The sequence below is a fragment of the Anopheles aquasalis genome, chromosome 3 (assembly GCF_943734665.1).
Source record: "Anopheles aquasalis chromosome 3, idAnoAquaMG_Q_19, whole genome shotgun sequence".
Taxonomy (NCBI): Eukaryota; Metazoa; Arthropoda; class Insecta; order Diptera; family Culicidae; genus Anopheles; species Anopheles aquasalis.
Genome location: NC_064878.1, coordinates 31,544,096 through 31,559,095, shown reverse-complemented (window position 1 = coordinate 31,559,095; position 15,000 = coordinate 31,544,096). Strand labels below are relative to the sequence as shown.

The 15,000-nt window shown below is 40.7% G+C and overlaps 8 protein-coding genes across 15 annotated transcripts in view; 5 read left to right on the top strand and 3 right to left on the bottom strand.

Moving 5' to 3' along the window:
- Positions 1-756, top strand: part of LOC126576963 (neuropeptide-like 1) — a 12,149-nt gene extending 11,393 nt beyond the window's left edge. For all 8 annotated transcript variants that reach the window (XM_050238291.1, XM_050238288.1, XM_050238283.1 and 5 more), the window contains one exon: positions 1-756. This exon is cut by the window's left edge and continues 1,752 nt beyond it. The gene's annotated coding sequence lies outside the window, so the exon portion shown is untranslated.
- A 3-nt stretch (positions 757-759) lies between these two features.
- LOC126576975 (uncharacterized) lies at positions 760-1,622 on the bottom strand. The gene is made up of 2 exons (XM_050238319.1): positions 1,379-1,622; positions 760-1,324 (listed from the first exon to the last, which is right to left on the bottom strand). The coding sequence occupies exons 1-2, from the start codon at positions 1,439-1,441 to the stop codon at positions 878-880; spliced, it is 510 nt and encodes a 169-aa protein (XP_050094276.1). The 5' UTR covers positions 1,442-1,622; the 3' UTR covers positions 760-877.
- Positions 1,623-2,443: 821 nt separating this feature from the next.
- Positions 2,444-3,475, bottom strand: LOC126576959 (uncharacterized). The gene is made up of 2 exons (XM_050238280.1): positions 3,057-3,475; positions 2,444-2,972 (listed from the first exon to the last, which is right to left on the bottom strand). The coding sequence occupies exons 1-2, from the start codon at positions 3,472-3,474 to the stop codon at positions 2,524-2,526; spliced, it is 867 nt and encodes a 288-aa protein (XP_050094237.1). The 5' UTR covers position 3,475; the 3' UTR covers positions 2,444-2,523.
- A 739-nt stretch (positions 3,476-4,214) lies between these two features.
- LOC126576957 (uncharacterized) lies at positions 4,215-5,286 on the bottom strand. The gene is made up of 2 exons (XM_050238278.1): positions 4,814-5,286; positions 4,215-4,736 (listed from the first exon to the last, which is right to left on the bottom strand). The coding sequence occupies exons 1-2, from the start codon at positions 5,136-5,138 to the stop codon at positions 4,276-4,278; spliced, it is 786 nt and encodes a 261-aa protein (XP_050094235.1). The 5' UTR covers positions 5,139-5,286; the 3' UTR covers positions 4,215-4,275.
- A 273-nt stretch (positions 5,287-5,559) lies between these two features.
- On the top strand, positions 5,560-8,272 carry LOC126576956 (uncharacterized). The gene is made up of 6 exons (XM_050238277.1): positions 5,560-6,073; positions 6,897-7,132; positions 7,206-7,349; positions 7,423-7,582; positions 7,678-8,051; positions 8,115-8,272. The coding sequence occupies exons 2-6, from the start codon at positions 7,082-7,084 to the stop codon at positions 8,208-8,210; spliced, it is 825 nt and encodes a 274-aa protein (XP_050094234.1). The 5' UTR covers positions 5,560-6,073; positions 6,897-7,081; the 3' UTR covers positions 8,211-8,272.
- On the top strand, positions 8,213-10,636 carry LOC126576958 (uncharacterized). Its single transcript, XM_050238279.1, has 6 exons — positions 8,213-8,251; positions 9,328-9,381; positions 9,446-9,617; positions 9,687-9,948; positions 10,028-10,404; positions 10,493-10,636. Exons 3-6 carry the CDS (start codon positions 9,567-9,569, stop codon positions 10,565-10,567), a joined length of 765 nt encoding a protein of 254 aa, XP_050094236.1. The 5' UTR covers positions 8,213-8,251; positions 9,328-9,381; positions 9,446-9,566; the 3' UTR covers positions 10,568-10,636.
- A 358-nt stretch (positions 10,637-10,994) lies between these two features.
- LOC126576955 (uncharacterized) lies at positions 10,995-11,992 on the top strand. The gene is made up of 4 exons (XM_050238276.1): positions 10,995-11,045; positions 11,118-11,391; positions 11,475-11,851; positions 11,921-11,992. Exons 1-4 carry the CDS (start codon positions 10,995-10,997, stop codon positions 11,990-11,992), a joined length of 774 nt encoding a protein of 257 aa, XP_050094233.1.
- Positions 11,993-12,438: 446 nt separating this feature from the next.
- LOC126576569 (mucin-5AC-like) lies at positions 12,439-13,717 on the top strand. Its single transcript, XM_050237876.1, has 2 exons — positions 12,439-12,480; positions 12,554-13,717. The coding sequence occupies exons 1-2, from the start codon at positions 12,439-12,441 to the stop codon at positions 13,715-13,717; spliced, it is 1,206 nt and encodes a 401-aa protein (XP_050093833.1).
- The last annotated feature ends 1,283 nt before the right edge of the window (positions 13,718-15,000 follow it).

The window sequence follows — 15,000 nt, the reverse complement described above, 5'->3', positions numbered from 1 at the left end:
TCTCTTGCAAGGAGACAATAACAATATAAGACAATACTTAATATAAACTGGACAATACCGAATACGACAGAGAAATTCTGGAGCCCCCGTGGCAGTGGCACGATGCCGTCGTGGGTAAAATGTAAGTCAATGAGTATAACACTGAGAAGAAGCTAGTAATTTAGGTTTTATGCGGTGCAAACGAGACAATAATAATGGATCATCAATGCCAGTAAAAGCATGCACACAGCCATGCGAATTTTAAATTCAGTTTGGAGTATGCTGTACCAAGTAACGAAAGTATTGGGTGGAAGAGATTGAAAATGAAATTTGTCTAAAAATGAAGCAGAAGCATATTGGTGTAATGGGCCGTTCTTATCATAGCTCCCAACCTCTCTGGTCTGGTCATTGTTTCGATCAGGTTAGTATTTAGGGAATAATGGATGGTGCATAATCCTTCTCGCTGGTTAGTGCGGAGACGTTGATGCTTCCGTACGTTATGATACAGAAAGTGAACCTTTGCACCTCTAAGCATGCATGAGATGAGGTGTTACTGGTGTAAACCCAGGACGAAAAATGAGTTAAAAATATATACATATATATACATACATACACTTATACACATTAATTATATACATAGTGAACGGATAAACTTTACTGATTGTATTTATCATCCTCTTCCTCCCTAACAATCTGTGCAAAGGACAACCGCAGAACTTCCAACTAAAGCATCCTTTCAGACAGAATTGAAGCATTGAAATAAAGGTACACAAATAGAAGTCACAGCATTGGTTTTTATTTGGTTTTGCAAGGGCCTACGGGTTAACGGTTTATTGGATTTCCTTGGATTTGTTTACAAAATGTAGCGAATGGTTTTGCGGAGCAACTTTAAGCGGTTCTAGGAGCTGTTTGTCGCGCGAGTAGTTTTGGACGTGGTGTTGGAGATAGGCATCGATAGGGTGGTGGTATTAACAGGTATTGCTTCTGTGGTAGTGCTTAACGTTTGCAGTATCCCGATAGGTTCCTCATTTCCATTGCCAGCCGTGCCAGGGCGGTGTGGTCCCCAGCGCTCCGTAACTGGATTATCGCTCTCCTCGGAGCTATCCTGGTTTTCCGCTCCCGGATGTAGCGGTTCCCGGTGTGCATCACTCGCTCCGAGCGTGATCGTTGGTGCTTTGTTTGCTCCATTACCGCCGATCCAGTCGAACATTGATGGGTTATTGTTACCGGATGCGCTGACTATGTTGAACAGATGGTTGTTGTTGTTTTCACCGGGAAAATTGATTGTAATGTCACTTCCGTTGGCCACCAGCACCAATACGGGATTGCTTTCACAAGGCTGCAACTGGGAGATATCGTATTACGAGAGCGTTTCAAATTCATTTCATTTCCAGCTTACCATCACGAAACCAAAAGCGAGCACCAGAAGCCTTCCGGCAAACGGGAAGCGATAAGTATTCATTTTTTTAAAAGAATCTTCCAGTAACTAGCGGCTAAATTGAACAAAAATCATCATTCAACGGACGAGAGAGTGTACGATTGCGACCGTGACACTAGCACCAACGGTGCAACACTGTTTCCCTTCTGCATTTGCCGTCCACTCGATAACACAACTTGTGCTAAACACTTCTCTATCTCCGAGGTGAGATGCACCAATAAGCAGAGAGGAATATAGTGTAGCTATGGGCTGCTGAGGTCATAAACGGGGACCGCAATTGAGGGTATTAGAATGTGCAACCGTCTGTAACACGCATGCAAACTGTGACGTGTGACTAACAGATGCACGAAGCGATACACCCCTTCGTTACATCCTACTCATGGCTTTCAGAGGAACAGAAATTACTTGTGCTAGAAAGCCGTACATGTGTCTTAAAGAAATTTCCGTATCTACTAAAATATTAAGTTTGAAATAGTCAAGTGTTGAAGATTGAAATAGTCAAGTGTAATATCTTAATAGTCACGTAAAGTACCAGTTGGTTAAAAATCGTCTTGGTAATCATAGCATTTCATCGTTATTTTAATAGAATCTATGTAATTTATTCAGACTCGTTATGCTACAAACGAGAAGATTAATTAATGAACGATGAAACTCCAATGACTTTCTCTGCCGATCTGCGAATGAGTGGCTCACTGCTTACTTTCGAAGCACAATTAAAAAAAACATAAATTACTACACGCTAAATTATTATACGCTTAAAGAAAAAAAATAACGGTCATTTTTGTGTTACTTTGATTCATTTTGACAGCATAACTTCATGTTAATTATTTATTGTTCATATTAATCCTGATCTAAAGCTCGATCAAAATATTCTTTATATCTATTGAATTGCCTCTTCGTACTAACCAATTTTATTGCATCATTTAATTCAATAGATTGTCGAAGACTTGATTTAACATTACATTAGAACGTTTACCAGCGCCACATTAGAAGGGTTGAAGAATAAAAACAGAAAAACTGAACTAATTAAACCCAAAACCATGTGTTGATATTTGTTATTTCTTGATCCATTTAGCGCTATTTACACAAGGTAAGTGAATTACAGTTTACGTACAGATTCGAAGGATTGCATTAAACGTCGTTCCCGTGGGACATCGTATCACATTGTATCTTAGACGACGGTTGGCCCAGAAGCACTGGAAGTATGTCGATGGATCGTTGGTGTTGGGGAAGTTTCCCTGGGCTGGGCACGCGTACACACATTCACCGAAGGTTGTGCCAGCAATGAGTGCAAAGTTGGCTCGATTCGGACACTTGAACACGATCGGTGTCTGCCCGGTACCATCACAGAATCCATAGAAGCGCAAAGAGTTCCCGTAGCGAACATGCCCGAGGAAGTTGGCGGAACACTGGATGCGGGTGCAGCGTGCAAAGAGATTCTCCAGCGCACACAGCTCCAGTCCAGGATGGAATACGTATCCCGTGGGGCACGTGTATATGGAGGAGCTCTCACCGATGGCTAAACAGCCGTGATAAATACGACAATTGCTTGCATCTAGTATAATGAAGAGAAAAGGAAAAGTGTCCGTTTAGCATCGAAAAAAGGGGGCCGCCACCGGGAATACAAGTTGCCTCTAACCAGGAAGCTTCCCCACAGCTGAGCAGGATACTGGAACGTTTTGGTTTGGATCGCTACATACGTCCGGTATGGGGTCAGCGGAGCAGCGATCGGATGTGGTACCGAAGTTACAGTATGGCTGATCTGCCGGACATGTGACGGTAAGATCTTGCCCAGGAACGGTTCCCAGGCACACCCGAAGCGCAGTACACGAGGCACACACGAGTTGTTTCGTCCCATCACAAACACCCGTGATGGATGTTAGACGAAGGAGAGAGGAGCTGGTGTTTACCAATGTACCCGGCACCCCGACATCGAATTCTGGGTCTATTAGGACCGACGGTGTGGCACTTGTCTCTAGATTCGTTGCTAATTCAGCCTGGCAGCTCGCAAATGCCACCAACGCCGTTAACAGCACCGTCGGATATACCATTTTCATTGTCACTAGAAGCAATGATGCATGCATCTGTCCTTATAATGCCATTTGCCTCAGCTGCATTCAACATCCGTATCTCACGGTAATCTTCTTTTCATGGAACTATTAAACAGGTATAGTCTACTGTAATTATCATACCAGCGATTAGTGATATCACTTTGTTTGATTGTACCAGTAGTGTCTCGGTTATTGCCAAGATAAACAGTTCCCTTTACTTCGCCGCCAGCTGATAGCTTATCTTTTTCTCGAGCATATTGAATGCTATTTATTTGGTCAATGCATTGCTTCCAAGGTGCATTGGTGTGAGGAGAGATAACGGTAAGTCTGAGCTTAATCGGTGCAAAAAGGTTTGTTTATAAAGAAGGTTAGTGAAACAGATTTACACACTGTTTTATAAAAGCAGCACTATAATAAATGATTCTCATGAAACAGTTGCATGAATAATTGGAACTTATGGGTTTATCATATAAAACGTTTTCATGAAATCATATTTTTAATCGCTTACTCACCTATGGAAGAGATGTTGAATTCTCTGCGTAATGGTATATCATCGCTCAAAATAGAACAAGGGAATCCGCTATACTTTGAGAACAGTAAGATTGAATGACATTGTGAATCCAATTGAGCTTGTTTGAATAATTAATTACGAACGAAAGAAATTTGCATAATTTAAAAATAACAACAATTAACAAACAAACCAACAACACTCAACAAATAATCTATAAATTATGTTATCATAATCATCAATTTTTAATTAACATCGATTTTATTCATGTTTGTTCATCAACAGCCTCCTAGTTAAATCTATTGCGCTCTGACACAGTAACGCAATGTTTGATTAAATATAGTATTTTGTGGACAGTCAACTTCCCTATAGACAATTCGGCCGTTTAATACATAGCATTGGAAGTAACTACTGGGGTTGTTGCTATTGGCATAGTTGCCTTGTCCAGAGCACGTATAAACACACTCGCCAAAACGTGTGCTTCCTGAGAAAAAGCTAAACAACGCTTGATTCGGACACTTCAGCACACGGCTCGGAGGATTGGTACCGTCACAGATGACATAGTATTGGCGCGATGTACCATACAGCACATAGGTGGGCTCTCCGGCCGGACAGGTCACAGTAACACAGTTGGTTGTCGAAACCTCACGGATGCATCCGGCGGATGCGATATTAAAGACATATCCCGGTGCGCAGTTGTACACGCTCGACGCTTCCCCGACAGCCAAGCAAACGTGATAGTTGTTGCAATTGTTCGGATCTGCAATGCATACGGTTAACGTAAAGTTGATTACAGTAAGCTGTGCTGGTTAGGAATACAGAGTAGATTGCGACAACCTGGTAGAATGCCCGTAGAAGTGCAGGTAAAGGATGTGCTGACTGTTGACTGTAGGCAAACATCGGACGGAATTGGTCCGCATCGATCGCTGGAAGTACCTTCGACGCAGTACAACCCGGTTCCACAGTTTATGGTCTGGGCGATCTCGGTAGTACCGATACATGGCCGTCGGGAGGTACAAGTGTCACATATATACGTTTTAACACCATCACAATCCTGTTTAACAAATGCCCTAACAGTTACACTATTAGTGGCGGTCTGGCCAGATGGAGACGTGCTCAGCAAACCAATCACAGCACATAGTAACAGTATCGCTAACTGCATCGTGAATACTACAATGGAATATGCGTATCTGAGAGTTTAAGTAGCTGCTTCAACACTGCATCCGTAGTTTGGGGCAATGGAGATCACGTTCCAGTGCAAGATGCCTCTTTCTATCCAATAAGATAACCATCGTTATCAAGGTTCTCTAGTATCACGTTCAAATACTTGATTAAGATTGAGGACCAGCAGCCTGTGCTAGCCTGTATTACATTTATTTAACATTTTCTGTTTACAACGATCACGTGTCAGACTGTCATCGTTTTGCTTTTTGTTTAGATTGAATTTGAGGATTTGTTTATATGCTTTTCTAAATAAGGACAAGGGTCTTTGAGTGTTTCGACAGTTACAAAAAAAAAGAATAAAAAAAAAAGATGAATGCCAGTGTACTTCAGAATATAATCAAGCTAGAAATAAATCCAGATCCAAATCAGATGGAAAACTTTATGGAATTCTTTCGCGATTATTTAAACAGATAGAACATGCAACAGTTCTGAATGTCAGAAGGGGTTCATGTGTATTCATTTGTCTCTCCTACGATCAATTAGCTGAATATCTTAACATATTGCCATCCCTTTTTTAGTTGCTTTTAAATTAAATCGCTATCATCCGGGTGAAGTACCAAATTGCTACCGCGCTCCTGAAATAATCTTATCATGATCACGACACTTTTCTCCCTCTTCGTATGTTCCACATTTCTGGTTAATCGGTTTGGTAACATTTGAGTTTATTTAGGACACACACAGACAAACAGAAATACATTTCGATTTATAGAGTTCTTACATTTTTCTTACACCAAAGGCGTACCAAAGGGGCTTTTCAAAGGCGTTGACCAGCGCAGCATCAAAACCACTGGATTGAATATTTTAAATTAAAAAAAAATGTAATCTCTGTCTGAGTGATTTTTTGCAAACTCATCTCTGTTTTGTTGAAAAAAAGTAAGTAAAGATCGATATTTAAGCTAAATCGGTAAAAATATGATCACACGCTCTCAAAAATGGGAGAAATCTAAATTAAAGTAACTTTAGTGAACCTGGAGTATCGATGCATTGTATAAAAAGCTTTTGGCTACTCTGCTTGCTATGGAATGTATGTCTTGATTGCAATGTTTATGTACAATCTTTAAATCATTACAAACTACTTTTTTTAAATTTTAGTTTAGTTTATAGGTAGGAATACACGAAGCGTAAACTCTCGTATAAACTCAGAGTATAATGCCAAAAAGTTTACGCTTCGTGTGGCAGGCATAATCGCATAAAAGTTTATACCGAAACGTTAACTGCAATTACATTCGTGCACCTGCAATTACACTATGCTATTACATCAATGACATGTGGTTTTGGCCACAAAAAATATGAATCGACGAGATAAGTTGATTTATGAACATCTTTTTATACATTTTAAGATGTGTTTGCTGTATATTAGCGATTCTAGAACATTAAATTCTTCATAATGCTACGCTTCATGTTGGTGCCGAGTTTACGCTTGCTTTTACGCTCGGATTTACGCTCCGCGGGCCTATAATCTTTTTGACATAAGTATAATTTTTTTGGCATTACACTCTGAGTTTATACGAGAATTTACGCTTCATGTATCCGCAGCTTATGATCATCATGAATCATAAAAAAAATGTCTATCAAAATTAAATCGCAAAAATAATCTCCTTTTTGACCGGAAATATTATAAAACCGCTTTCATGGTCTTGCTGGCCACTTCCGAATCTCGGTGACATGCGTTATCTTTTTTTAATCGGTGAATTAGGGACGGAGCTGTATTAATGGTATGTGTTATCTAATCAGGCAAATATTTAAATCGTGTAAACCGTTGCCTCACGGTGTCCCCCAGGGCCATTTGTTTTTGGCGAAAAACGGTAGCCCTCAACCAAACGGTATATAAATGGTAGATCGCTGCGATGATACACTGTCTGTGACGTCCAGCAAACCAACATGAAGAGTTTGGGAGTTTTGGTTGCACTTTGTGCCTTTGTGGCAGTACAGGTAGGCTATACTCTAACAATAACATGATTCGTTAAAGTTGAACAACCACTAATATGTTTCGCAACCAATTTAGGGTTTTGCTCAAAATATTCCGATTGTGAAACCTAGTAAAAGAACTGTTGTCACGCCGCCAGTTGTGGATAGTGTGCAGTTTGATCCGAGTTTTTCGTGCGATCCTGAAAATCGTATCACCTGTGGAAGTTGTAGCAGCGTCATGGTAAGCGCCAAAAAATGCAGTTAATTAGACAGAAAAAGGGCATAAGAAATAATGTTTTGTTCTATTGAAACAGATTTGCAACTACGAAGGAAATAAAGTTGGTGGATATGATTGCTCATCAGTCGATCCTTCTCGACCGTATTGCATCGGTAATGGCATATGCTCCGGCACGCCGGCTGACGGCTGTAACGTAAAAAGTGATCTTTGTCCAACGGCCGATTATTTTTATCCAGGTACATATCTAGTTATAAGAGTTACCTTAGTGGTTGGAAGTGATGCTGGTTAATATTTCTGTCTTTTTAATGTGAATTTATTTTGCGAATCGTAGTTCCTTCAAACTGCAGCGAACTTGTGTACTGTGACGACAAGCAGACTGCAATCAAGATAAGCAGCCCATCTTCGACTGCTATTTTCAACTACGCCATACAGTCCTGGACTTTGCGCGTTGCTCCTTCAGACTGTTTCCAAATCAACTGTGAAGCCGCTGGCCAGCTTGACAAATGGTATGCCTACAAGCCTAGTCCACAGCTCAGTATTTACTGCAGTTCTCAAGGACCGATGACATTCGTGTGTGCAAACGAAGCGGATGTATTCAATGAAGCCAAGAAAACGTGTGAGTTTGCTTGCTCTAAGGAGGGTAACTTTCCATATCCGGGCGATTCCAGCCAATACTACTTTTGTCTTTCCGATGGAAAAGGAGGTGTAAGTAGCTTGTTCGCGAAAGGGCGTCTGAAATGTAGATAACTAAATTGATTGTCTTTTCAGTTTCAAAAGCTCGTTAATGCGTGTCTCTCTGGATTTACCTTCGATAGTGACGCTAAGAAATGTGTTAAGTCTACCCCTGCCCTGCCGGGAGCCTGATCAATTAATCAATTAATTATCCATCGATCAAAAATATGATGGTAAATAAAATTAAAAATATATTTTCTGGTTTGCCTTGGTTTTAGAACATAATACATCGACGTCACACATAACAATTGGAATAAATATAATGAATGCATAATATTTGATGGTGGTGGGTATTTGATAATGATAGAAAAACAGTAAATCCGAATTCCAATGAACCCACGAATTGGAAAGCAGCATGTCAAATGGTGCAATTGAGTTGTAGCGCACATGTTAATGAAACTCTTATCTTACTGCAACTGTATCTTTCTGTATGAGAACATTTGATACTATTGGAGCAGAGTCTGCAATAGTATATTTGGGTTTGTGGTTATCCAAACTTCCAAACTATAAAAAAAAGATGGTAAATAAAATTATATGATGGTAAATAAAATTACTAAAGATATAGTTTTATGTTCTAATCATTTGTTAACCATCGAGCATTAATCGGTTATTAATCAACAATTACTTTTTAAGGCTGAGGTCGTTGAATATACAGCCTCTTCTGTGAGCTATTGCCCTGAAAATGAATGTTCAGTACTGCTCGAACTTAATTCTGAAAAAAAGAGTGAAATGCTAAATTTTTCATTTGTATTCCAGAGAAAGTGTTTCTCTAATTGATTGTACATCGATATTGTGTACATCGATTACTTGCCCTTGGATGCGCATGAAACTTTGGTTCGGAACTTTATACGGTGCGAGGTACTGTTGCCAGAAACACATAAAATTACTTAGAAATTGCAAAAATTGTGCATTTTCCAATGTATGTGATCTAGACCACATGATAATGCGTATGTGATTTCACGACCTTTCAAACCGTAAGTAAAGTGAATCATTGATGCCGGATTCAGTAAATGCTTCGCGGGTACTCTTCCCGCCTGAGTAGAGCATCGTAGAAAAGATGTTGAGGCCGCTATCTGACCAACTGCCCATTGCCATTATCAAATTTGTGTGGCCTTCAGTGGACAATGACAGCAATAAACTGGACATTTACTTAAGAGTATTTCTCGTGAACTTAATAGACGTGAATGATAAGTATTATATCATATGGTTTACTTGAAGTCACTTATCGCATATTCTATTATCTCATAAGGTCATCATGGGGCTATCTCGACAAAGCATTTGTCATTTTTACGAATGAATTAAGGTAAAGTTTTGAAATGGCACATTTTTATGGTTTTATCTTATCCTTATCTTGAGCTCATCCGCAGTTAGCAAACACGCTGGTTCCAAACATATATTCGATGCCATTGTTAGCTTATAAATACTCGGGTACAGACTGTTCTACCGAGTAGTAGGTGGGCGAGGTTTAATAGTGCAATAGTAGCAAAGATGCGCGCCGCAATACTAGTGCTGGTGTTGGCAGCAGTGGTAGCAGCCAAGGTGAAATTAGAAGTGGAAGCAATTGGGCAATCGTTGTATTCGAAATGAGATGTTTTTGATTTTTTGTAGACAACTAGTGTGTCACTAGGGCTGGCAACGAGTAGAGCCCTTAGTGGCGCATGCCAAGAGAGACAGACTTGCAAGGACTGCAGCACCGTGAACATCTGTGGCTACGATAAAACGGTCTTAGCGGAATACCGATGTGCGGATCAGGATCCCAAAAAAATTTATTGCGTTGGAGCCGGTGAATGCTCGGATAAACCTAATCTGGATGAGGGATGCTTCCCGACAGACGATCGCTGTCCACTTGGTGCTCCCGGCTACTATCCTGGTTGGTTAATAGTGCCATGTTTTGTAATGAAGTATTCCACAACGATTACACTGATGGGTTTACGCATATTTCTTCCCAGATCCCCAGGATTGCACTCGTTACCTATACTGTGATGGTGGTGCCATCGGCTACGAAGAGGATTGTTTGGCCGCAAATAATGTGTACAATCATTCTTCGGCATCATGCTTTTTAAAAAAGAAATCATCCGATTGCTTTCAAGTGGATTGTAGCTCGTCCAAAAATAAGGATAAATGGTTCATCTACACACCCTTTCCCCAAATTTACTTCTTATGCTCGGCTGATGGTCGAGCGGTGACGTTCCAGTGTCCGAGAGAAGATGAGGTGTTTGATGTTACTCTCAAAAGGTGTACGTTCCAGTGTACATCTGCTGGCCGATTCGCTGATCCTAATGATGATAAAAGCTATTATGAATGTCTTTACACTAGCTCCACCAAGGTAAATATGACTCATACCTTTGAATCAGATTTCATGCAAGGCTCTAACTTTCCTACTGGTGGTGTTTTCTTTTTCTTTTCCTATACAGCTCGAGTTGTTCGAAAGGAAGTGTCCGAATTCTTTAATGAAGTTCTCTGATGTGAATAAAAAATGCGAAGAATAAAAACAAAAAAAATAGCTCGGATTCTTTGATGTCAAAGTATCCAATAAATAAATAATAACAATTGGATAAGAGAAAAGGCCATGGTAAACTTAACGATTATTCCAGAAATAAAATAAAATATGATCATCTTGAAATAATATGTTGCTTTTCTTTGGTCCTTTGATGTAATACCCTTCCTTCCTCTTCCTAGAAGCAGCGGAGTAGTTTCGGCTTGGTGAGTGAGCGAATGATTCAAGGTTGCTTCATTTATCGATTTGGTAGACATGAAGTTGCATTGGCTGGCAATTGTTATCTTATCAAGTTACCTAGGGAACTAACCAGAGTGACGTTAGACGTTTAGCAATCAATGCAAAATCTTGATGGTATAAAAGAAGAGCTGCTATTTATAGGAAGCGCAAAGGCGATTTTGGTGCGCCCAGGAGTGATCATGTGGCAAAAGGCAGCAATATTAGGCGTTATTGTATGCAGTGCCTACAGTGTAAGATGCATATAACGACGATGCTATTACAAAACTCATTCACGTTGGCTGGTTTTGCGATTCTTGTCTCAGATTTCCGTAGTTTTCTCCGTGGTTGTTCCTCGTGCACGTGCGGCCGGTGACAGGTGTGAGCCCGGTAAGCGACAAGCTTGTGCCGATTGCCGGACGGTGAACATTTGCAGCTACGATCAAACCGTACTGGTCAGCTACAAATGTCTAGATGTGGAACCGGACAAACCCTACTGCTCGGGTGATGGCATTTGTTCCGTAAAGAGTGACGATGAAAACAGTTGCGCCGTGGTCGCTGATGATCTTTGTCCATCGAAAACAGCAGGATTTTATCCAGGTGAACAACGGAATTGATAAGTATTCCTTCTCGTGAGGCTGAATCATGTAAGCGATTGATCGACTATCTATTGCGTCTAACAGATCCAACCAACTGCACGCAGTACATCTATTGTGATGACAAACAGGCAGCAACGCCACAGAGCTGCCTTGCGGCGAATAATGCGTACAATCAGTCCTCTTCATCCTGCTTCCTACGGCGAACGTTGGATCACTGTTATCAGGTGGATTGCAGTTTAGCACAAAATCGAAACAAATGGTTTGTCTATAAACCATATCCGCAGCTTTATTTCTTCTGCTCGAGCAGAGGCCTACCGGTTATGTTTGAATGTGAACGCGATAACGAGGTGTACGATGTTAAACTTCAGCGGTGTAAGTTCGAGTGTCAAGAAAGTGGTCGATTCCCACACCCAGATGATAGCAAACGGTACTACGAATGTGTCTACGTTACTCTACTGATGGTACGTACTGTCCGAATTGATTCAGTTTCACGTTATCAGTAGAATACATTTCCATTACTCATCTTCCAGCTTCAACTGTTCGAACAAACCTGCCCACTACAGCTAACATTCGATGAGCAAACGAAAAAATGTAAGGCATGATAGCATTTTCAATTAGAGGTTGAATGATTTCTTGCGAATGCGAGAAGTTTGCATATTCAATAAATGCAATTGATTTAAAACTGATTTCCTATGTTGTGTTTCCAACTTCCGTTTAATACGCCAATCATATCCGTTATGGATATTGGTCCAGTAAACAACCAAGCGGATTAGGCGTAAGTAAATAAACAAGCCAATTCGTGAAAACTATCAATTGTCGCAGCATGACTTGGGCGAGCGTGCTAAAGAACAGCTGCTGTTGATCGATGTGATTAGAAGCAATTCGGAGATCATGTATCAACAATCAGCATTTCACAACTGGGTCATGTCCGAATAACGGTAAAAACTGTCGCCGATCAAGGTAATACATAAAAAGAATTAGCAGCGTGCAGCGGTTTCCAATTCGATCGTTGATTCTCAATCGCAAAGGTCCACCTAGCCTTGCCAGAATGCTGCTGTTGCGGCCTCGATCGTCATTATTCTTTGTACTGGTAAGTGCGGCCGCGTTAAAATAGGTTCGCTGGAAAATATCTTTCAAACGTTTTCAATTCTCTAATCATCAAGGTCGTGCAAGCATCGCTGGTGTTATGCCAGGACATTTACGCAGATTATACAGAAGACAATGGATTTGATTACGGTTCCTCCGAAGCGAATGCCCTAGACGAATCCGTTCCGGCTGCCAGTACCTTCTGGTTCAACTCGGATGCTCAATTGTCCCCTCCATTCATTGACACTTCATTGACGCAAAATTGTACAAATACGAGCCGAATCGTTTGCACCGGTTGCCGCCGAGTGCGAATCTGCATACCCGGAATAAGTGATCCATCGATGTTACCGGAGCAGAATTGTCCACCGTCAACGTATTGCCATTCGCTTCCGTTTAACTTGGGTGGCGCCTGTCTCCCCACGGCCGATCTACAGTTTCCGGAGTGCAGAAACAGTGCCTCTAACAAAGCAAGTATTCTATGTACCGGTTTGGGAGTGTTTCCGGATCCTACCGATTGCCGTAGGTTCCACTACTGTACTGTTCAGGGCCAAAATTCGAAACCATTCCGTTGCCCGCGCGACTATGTGTACAACTCCTTGAAGAAGACTTGTAGTAGATCGACGACGTGTCGCACGATAACCTGTCGGCCGAATGCGCGGTCAATCTTTGTGCCATTCCCCCAGAACCCGGCTTTCTATGCGTATTGTAGCTACAATCGATTCGGCTTCCCACCGGTACTACGTAACATACTGATGTACAAGTGCGAATCCGGAGCAGAGTTCAATCCAGTGGCGAATGGATGCGTGTTCAAGTGTAAGCGTGAAGGATTCTTCGCTAAACCCAGCGATCCAACCAAGTATTATTGGTGTCGCAAGGTGCGTGGAAAGTTGCTGGGCTATGAACAAGTCTGCCCAGGACAAGGGACGGTATTCAACCCTAGACTAGGCATATGTGTACCACAACTAGCACCTACCTCTCCCGCTACCACTACAACAACTGTGATGGAAACAACTACGCCAACACCAACAACACCGCTGCCAACAACGCCGTTATCTACGGATTCGTCAACTACTATTACTACAACTACTACAACCCCGGCACCAACCGATTCGACAACTGCATTACTGTCATCCTCAACGGATGCACCATCTACGACTGGGCTAATGGCTGATATTCCAGTGAGCTTCCCTTCCTGGCCACGACTCCCTTCTCTATCTATCTCACAGCTGTTAAATGGATAATAATTGTGAAATCACAGATCATCTCAATGTCCGCTTATATGGTCACTTTTCGTGAAATTGATATCAATAAATAATTATTTATTACTAAACAGAATCATTCTTTTACGTAACTTCTTGGAGTTACACTATATGTTTTGTTGTTGTCTTTTTCCAGAAGCAGTAAGAAAGAAGTGAATGTTAATTTTCACGAACGCTGTAAGCTCCTGCAAATATATTTTGTAGTAAACTTTCGGATTTCTAAAATACAACGTATTTGACTTCACAATATCAAATATAGCCTTTATGATCAACTATAAAGAATTATAGGTAGATAAAAAAAATGTGTACACGGATTATCAAAGGACGGTTCTATCAATTCTATGATTTGATGCCTGTTACAAGTTTTCAATTCTTTATTTCATCGTACATCATCAAGCATAAAGAATAGGTTGCACACAAACTGAAGACCATCCCTAGCACCGTCGTAACAGCATGCGTTCAAGCAGTTTGCGCCATTCGAGTAGCACGCGCATTTCTTTCGGATTCACGCTTTAACGGCCAAAACCCCGTCATGTGACTCATTCTTGTGAATTATCAACAGCAAATAATTATCATCATAACGCATGTAGTTAAAATTAGCATAGTCGGCTTGGTGAACTGGAAAGTTGCAATTATCCAGCACCGAGCATCCTTTTTTCATTCCAATTCTTAGTCAGACGTCAGCAATACAAATAATGATTTCCTATCGATGAGAAAGGACACGGTGAAATATCAATATCCATTATTATTATTTTCAATCATTAATGAGTAGCAGAATCTTGGTCATAAGTGGCTCCTTAATCCGACGGTTTTAGTTACAATTACAGAAGAGAAAGTAGTAGAAACTAACGCATTAGGGGGGACTTCGGTATTTAATTTTTTTGTGTAAGATATTTTTAACATTTTTCTCTGAATGCTGATCTTATCAAAAATATTGTGTAAAATTTCTGAATTAGTCGGATTAAAATTGAAAAAGTTATAGATTTTTGAAAATCCGCGTTCACCATGCAGCACGCTACTTTGAAGAGCGTTTCCCAAAACCAACGATTTCAAAGTCGGTGCCCATCGTACTGTAAAAACTACTGGGCCGATCGTTTTGAAATGTTTTACACATAATCTGTACACTTTTTGCCAGGTAGCCCCGTCGAGATTTCATGAAAATTGTTGATACTTTTTTTTTTAATAACTATGTAAAGTTAGGTTCTTTTGACAGATTCGTAGAAAGCATCATTTTTTCAACTTCAAAAATCTGTCAAAAATCGAAA

Coding starts and splice junctions, on each gene's coding strand:
- LOC126576975 (XM_050238319.1), bottom strand. CDS start 1,441: ATGAATACTTATCGCTTCCCGTTTGCCGGAAGGCTTCTGGTGCTCGCT. Junction 1,325..1,378: donor TCGCTTTTGGTTTCGTGATG/GTAAGCTGGAAA, acceptor GATATCTCCCAG/TTGCAGCCTTGTGAAAGCAA.
- LOC126576959 (XM_050238280.1), bottom strand. CDS start 3,474: ATGAAAATGGTATATCCGACGGTGCTGTTAACGGCGTTGGTGGCATTT. Junction 2,973..3,056: donor AGCTGTGGGGAAGCTTCCTG/GTTAGAGGCAAC, acceptor TCATTATACTAG/ATGCAAGCAATTGTCGTATT.
- LOC126576957 (XM_050238278.1), bottom strand. CDS start 5,138: ATGCAGTTAGCGATACTGTTACTATGTGCTGTGATTGGTTTGCTGAGC. Junction 4,737..4,813: donor TTCTACGGGCATTCTACCAG/GTTGTCGCAATC, acceptor TATGCATTGCAG/ATCCGAACAATTGCAACAAC.
- LOC126576956 (XM_050238277.1), top strand. CDS start 7,082: ATGAAGAGTTTGGGAGTTTTGGTTGCACTTTGTGCCTTTGTGGCAGTA. Junction 7,350..7,422: donor GAAGTTGTAGCAGCGTCATG/GTAAGCGCCAAA, acceptor CTATTGAAACAG/ATTTGCAACTACGAAGGAAA. Junction 8,052..8,114: donor TTTCCGATGGAAAAGGAGGT/GTAAGTAGCTTG, acceptor TTGTCTTTTCAG/TTTCAAAAGCTCGTTAATGC.
- LOC126576958 (XM_050238279.1), top strand. CDS start 9,567: ATGCGCGCCGCAATACTAGTGCTGGTGTTGGCAGCAGTGGTAGCAGCC. Junction 9,949..10,027: donor TGCTCCCGGCTACTATCCTG/GTTGGTTAATAG, acceptor ATTTCTTCCCAG/ATCCCCAGGATTGCACTCGT. Junction 10,405..10,492: donor TTTACACTAGCTCCACCAAG/GTAAATATGACT, acceptor TTTCCTATACAG/CTCGAGTTGTTCGAAAGGAA.
- LOC126576955 (XM_050238276.1), top strand. CDS start 10,995: ATGTGGCAAAAGGCAGCAATATTAGGCGTTATTGTATGCAGTGCCTAC. Junction 11,046..11,117: donor TTGTATGCAGTGCCTACAGT/GTAAGATGCATA, acceptor TTCTTGTCTCAG/ATTTCCGTAGTTTTCTCCGT. Junction 11,392..11,474: donor AACAGCAGGATTTTATCCAG/GTGAACAACGGA, acceptor TGCGTCTAACAG/ATCCAACCAACTGCACGCAG.
- LOC126576569 (XM_050237876.1), top strand. CDS start 12,439: ATGCTGCTGTTGCGGCCTCGATCGTCATTATTCTTTGTACTG. Junction 12,481..12,553: donor CGTCATTATTCTTTGTACTG/GTAAGTGCGGCC, acceptor CTAATCATCAAG/GTCGTGCAAGCATCGCTGGT.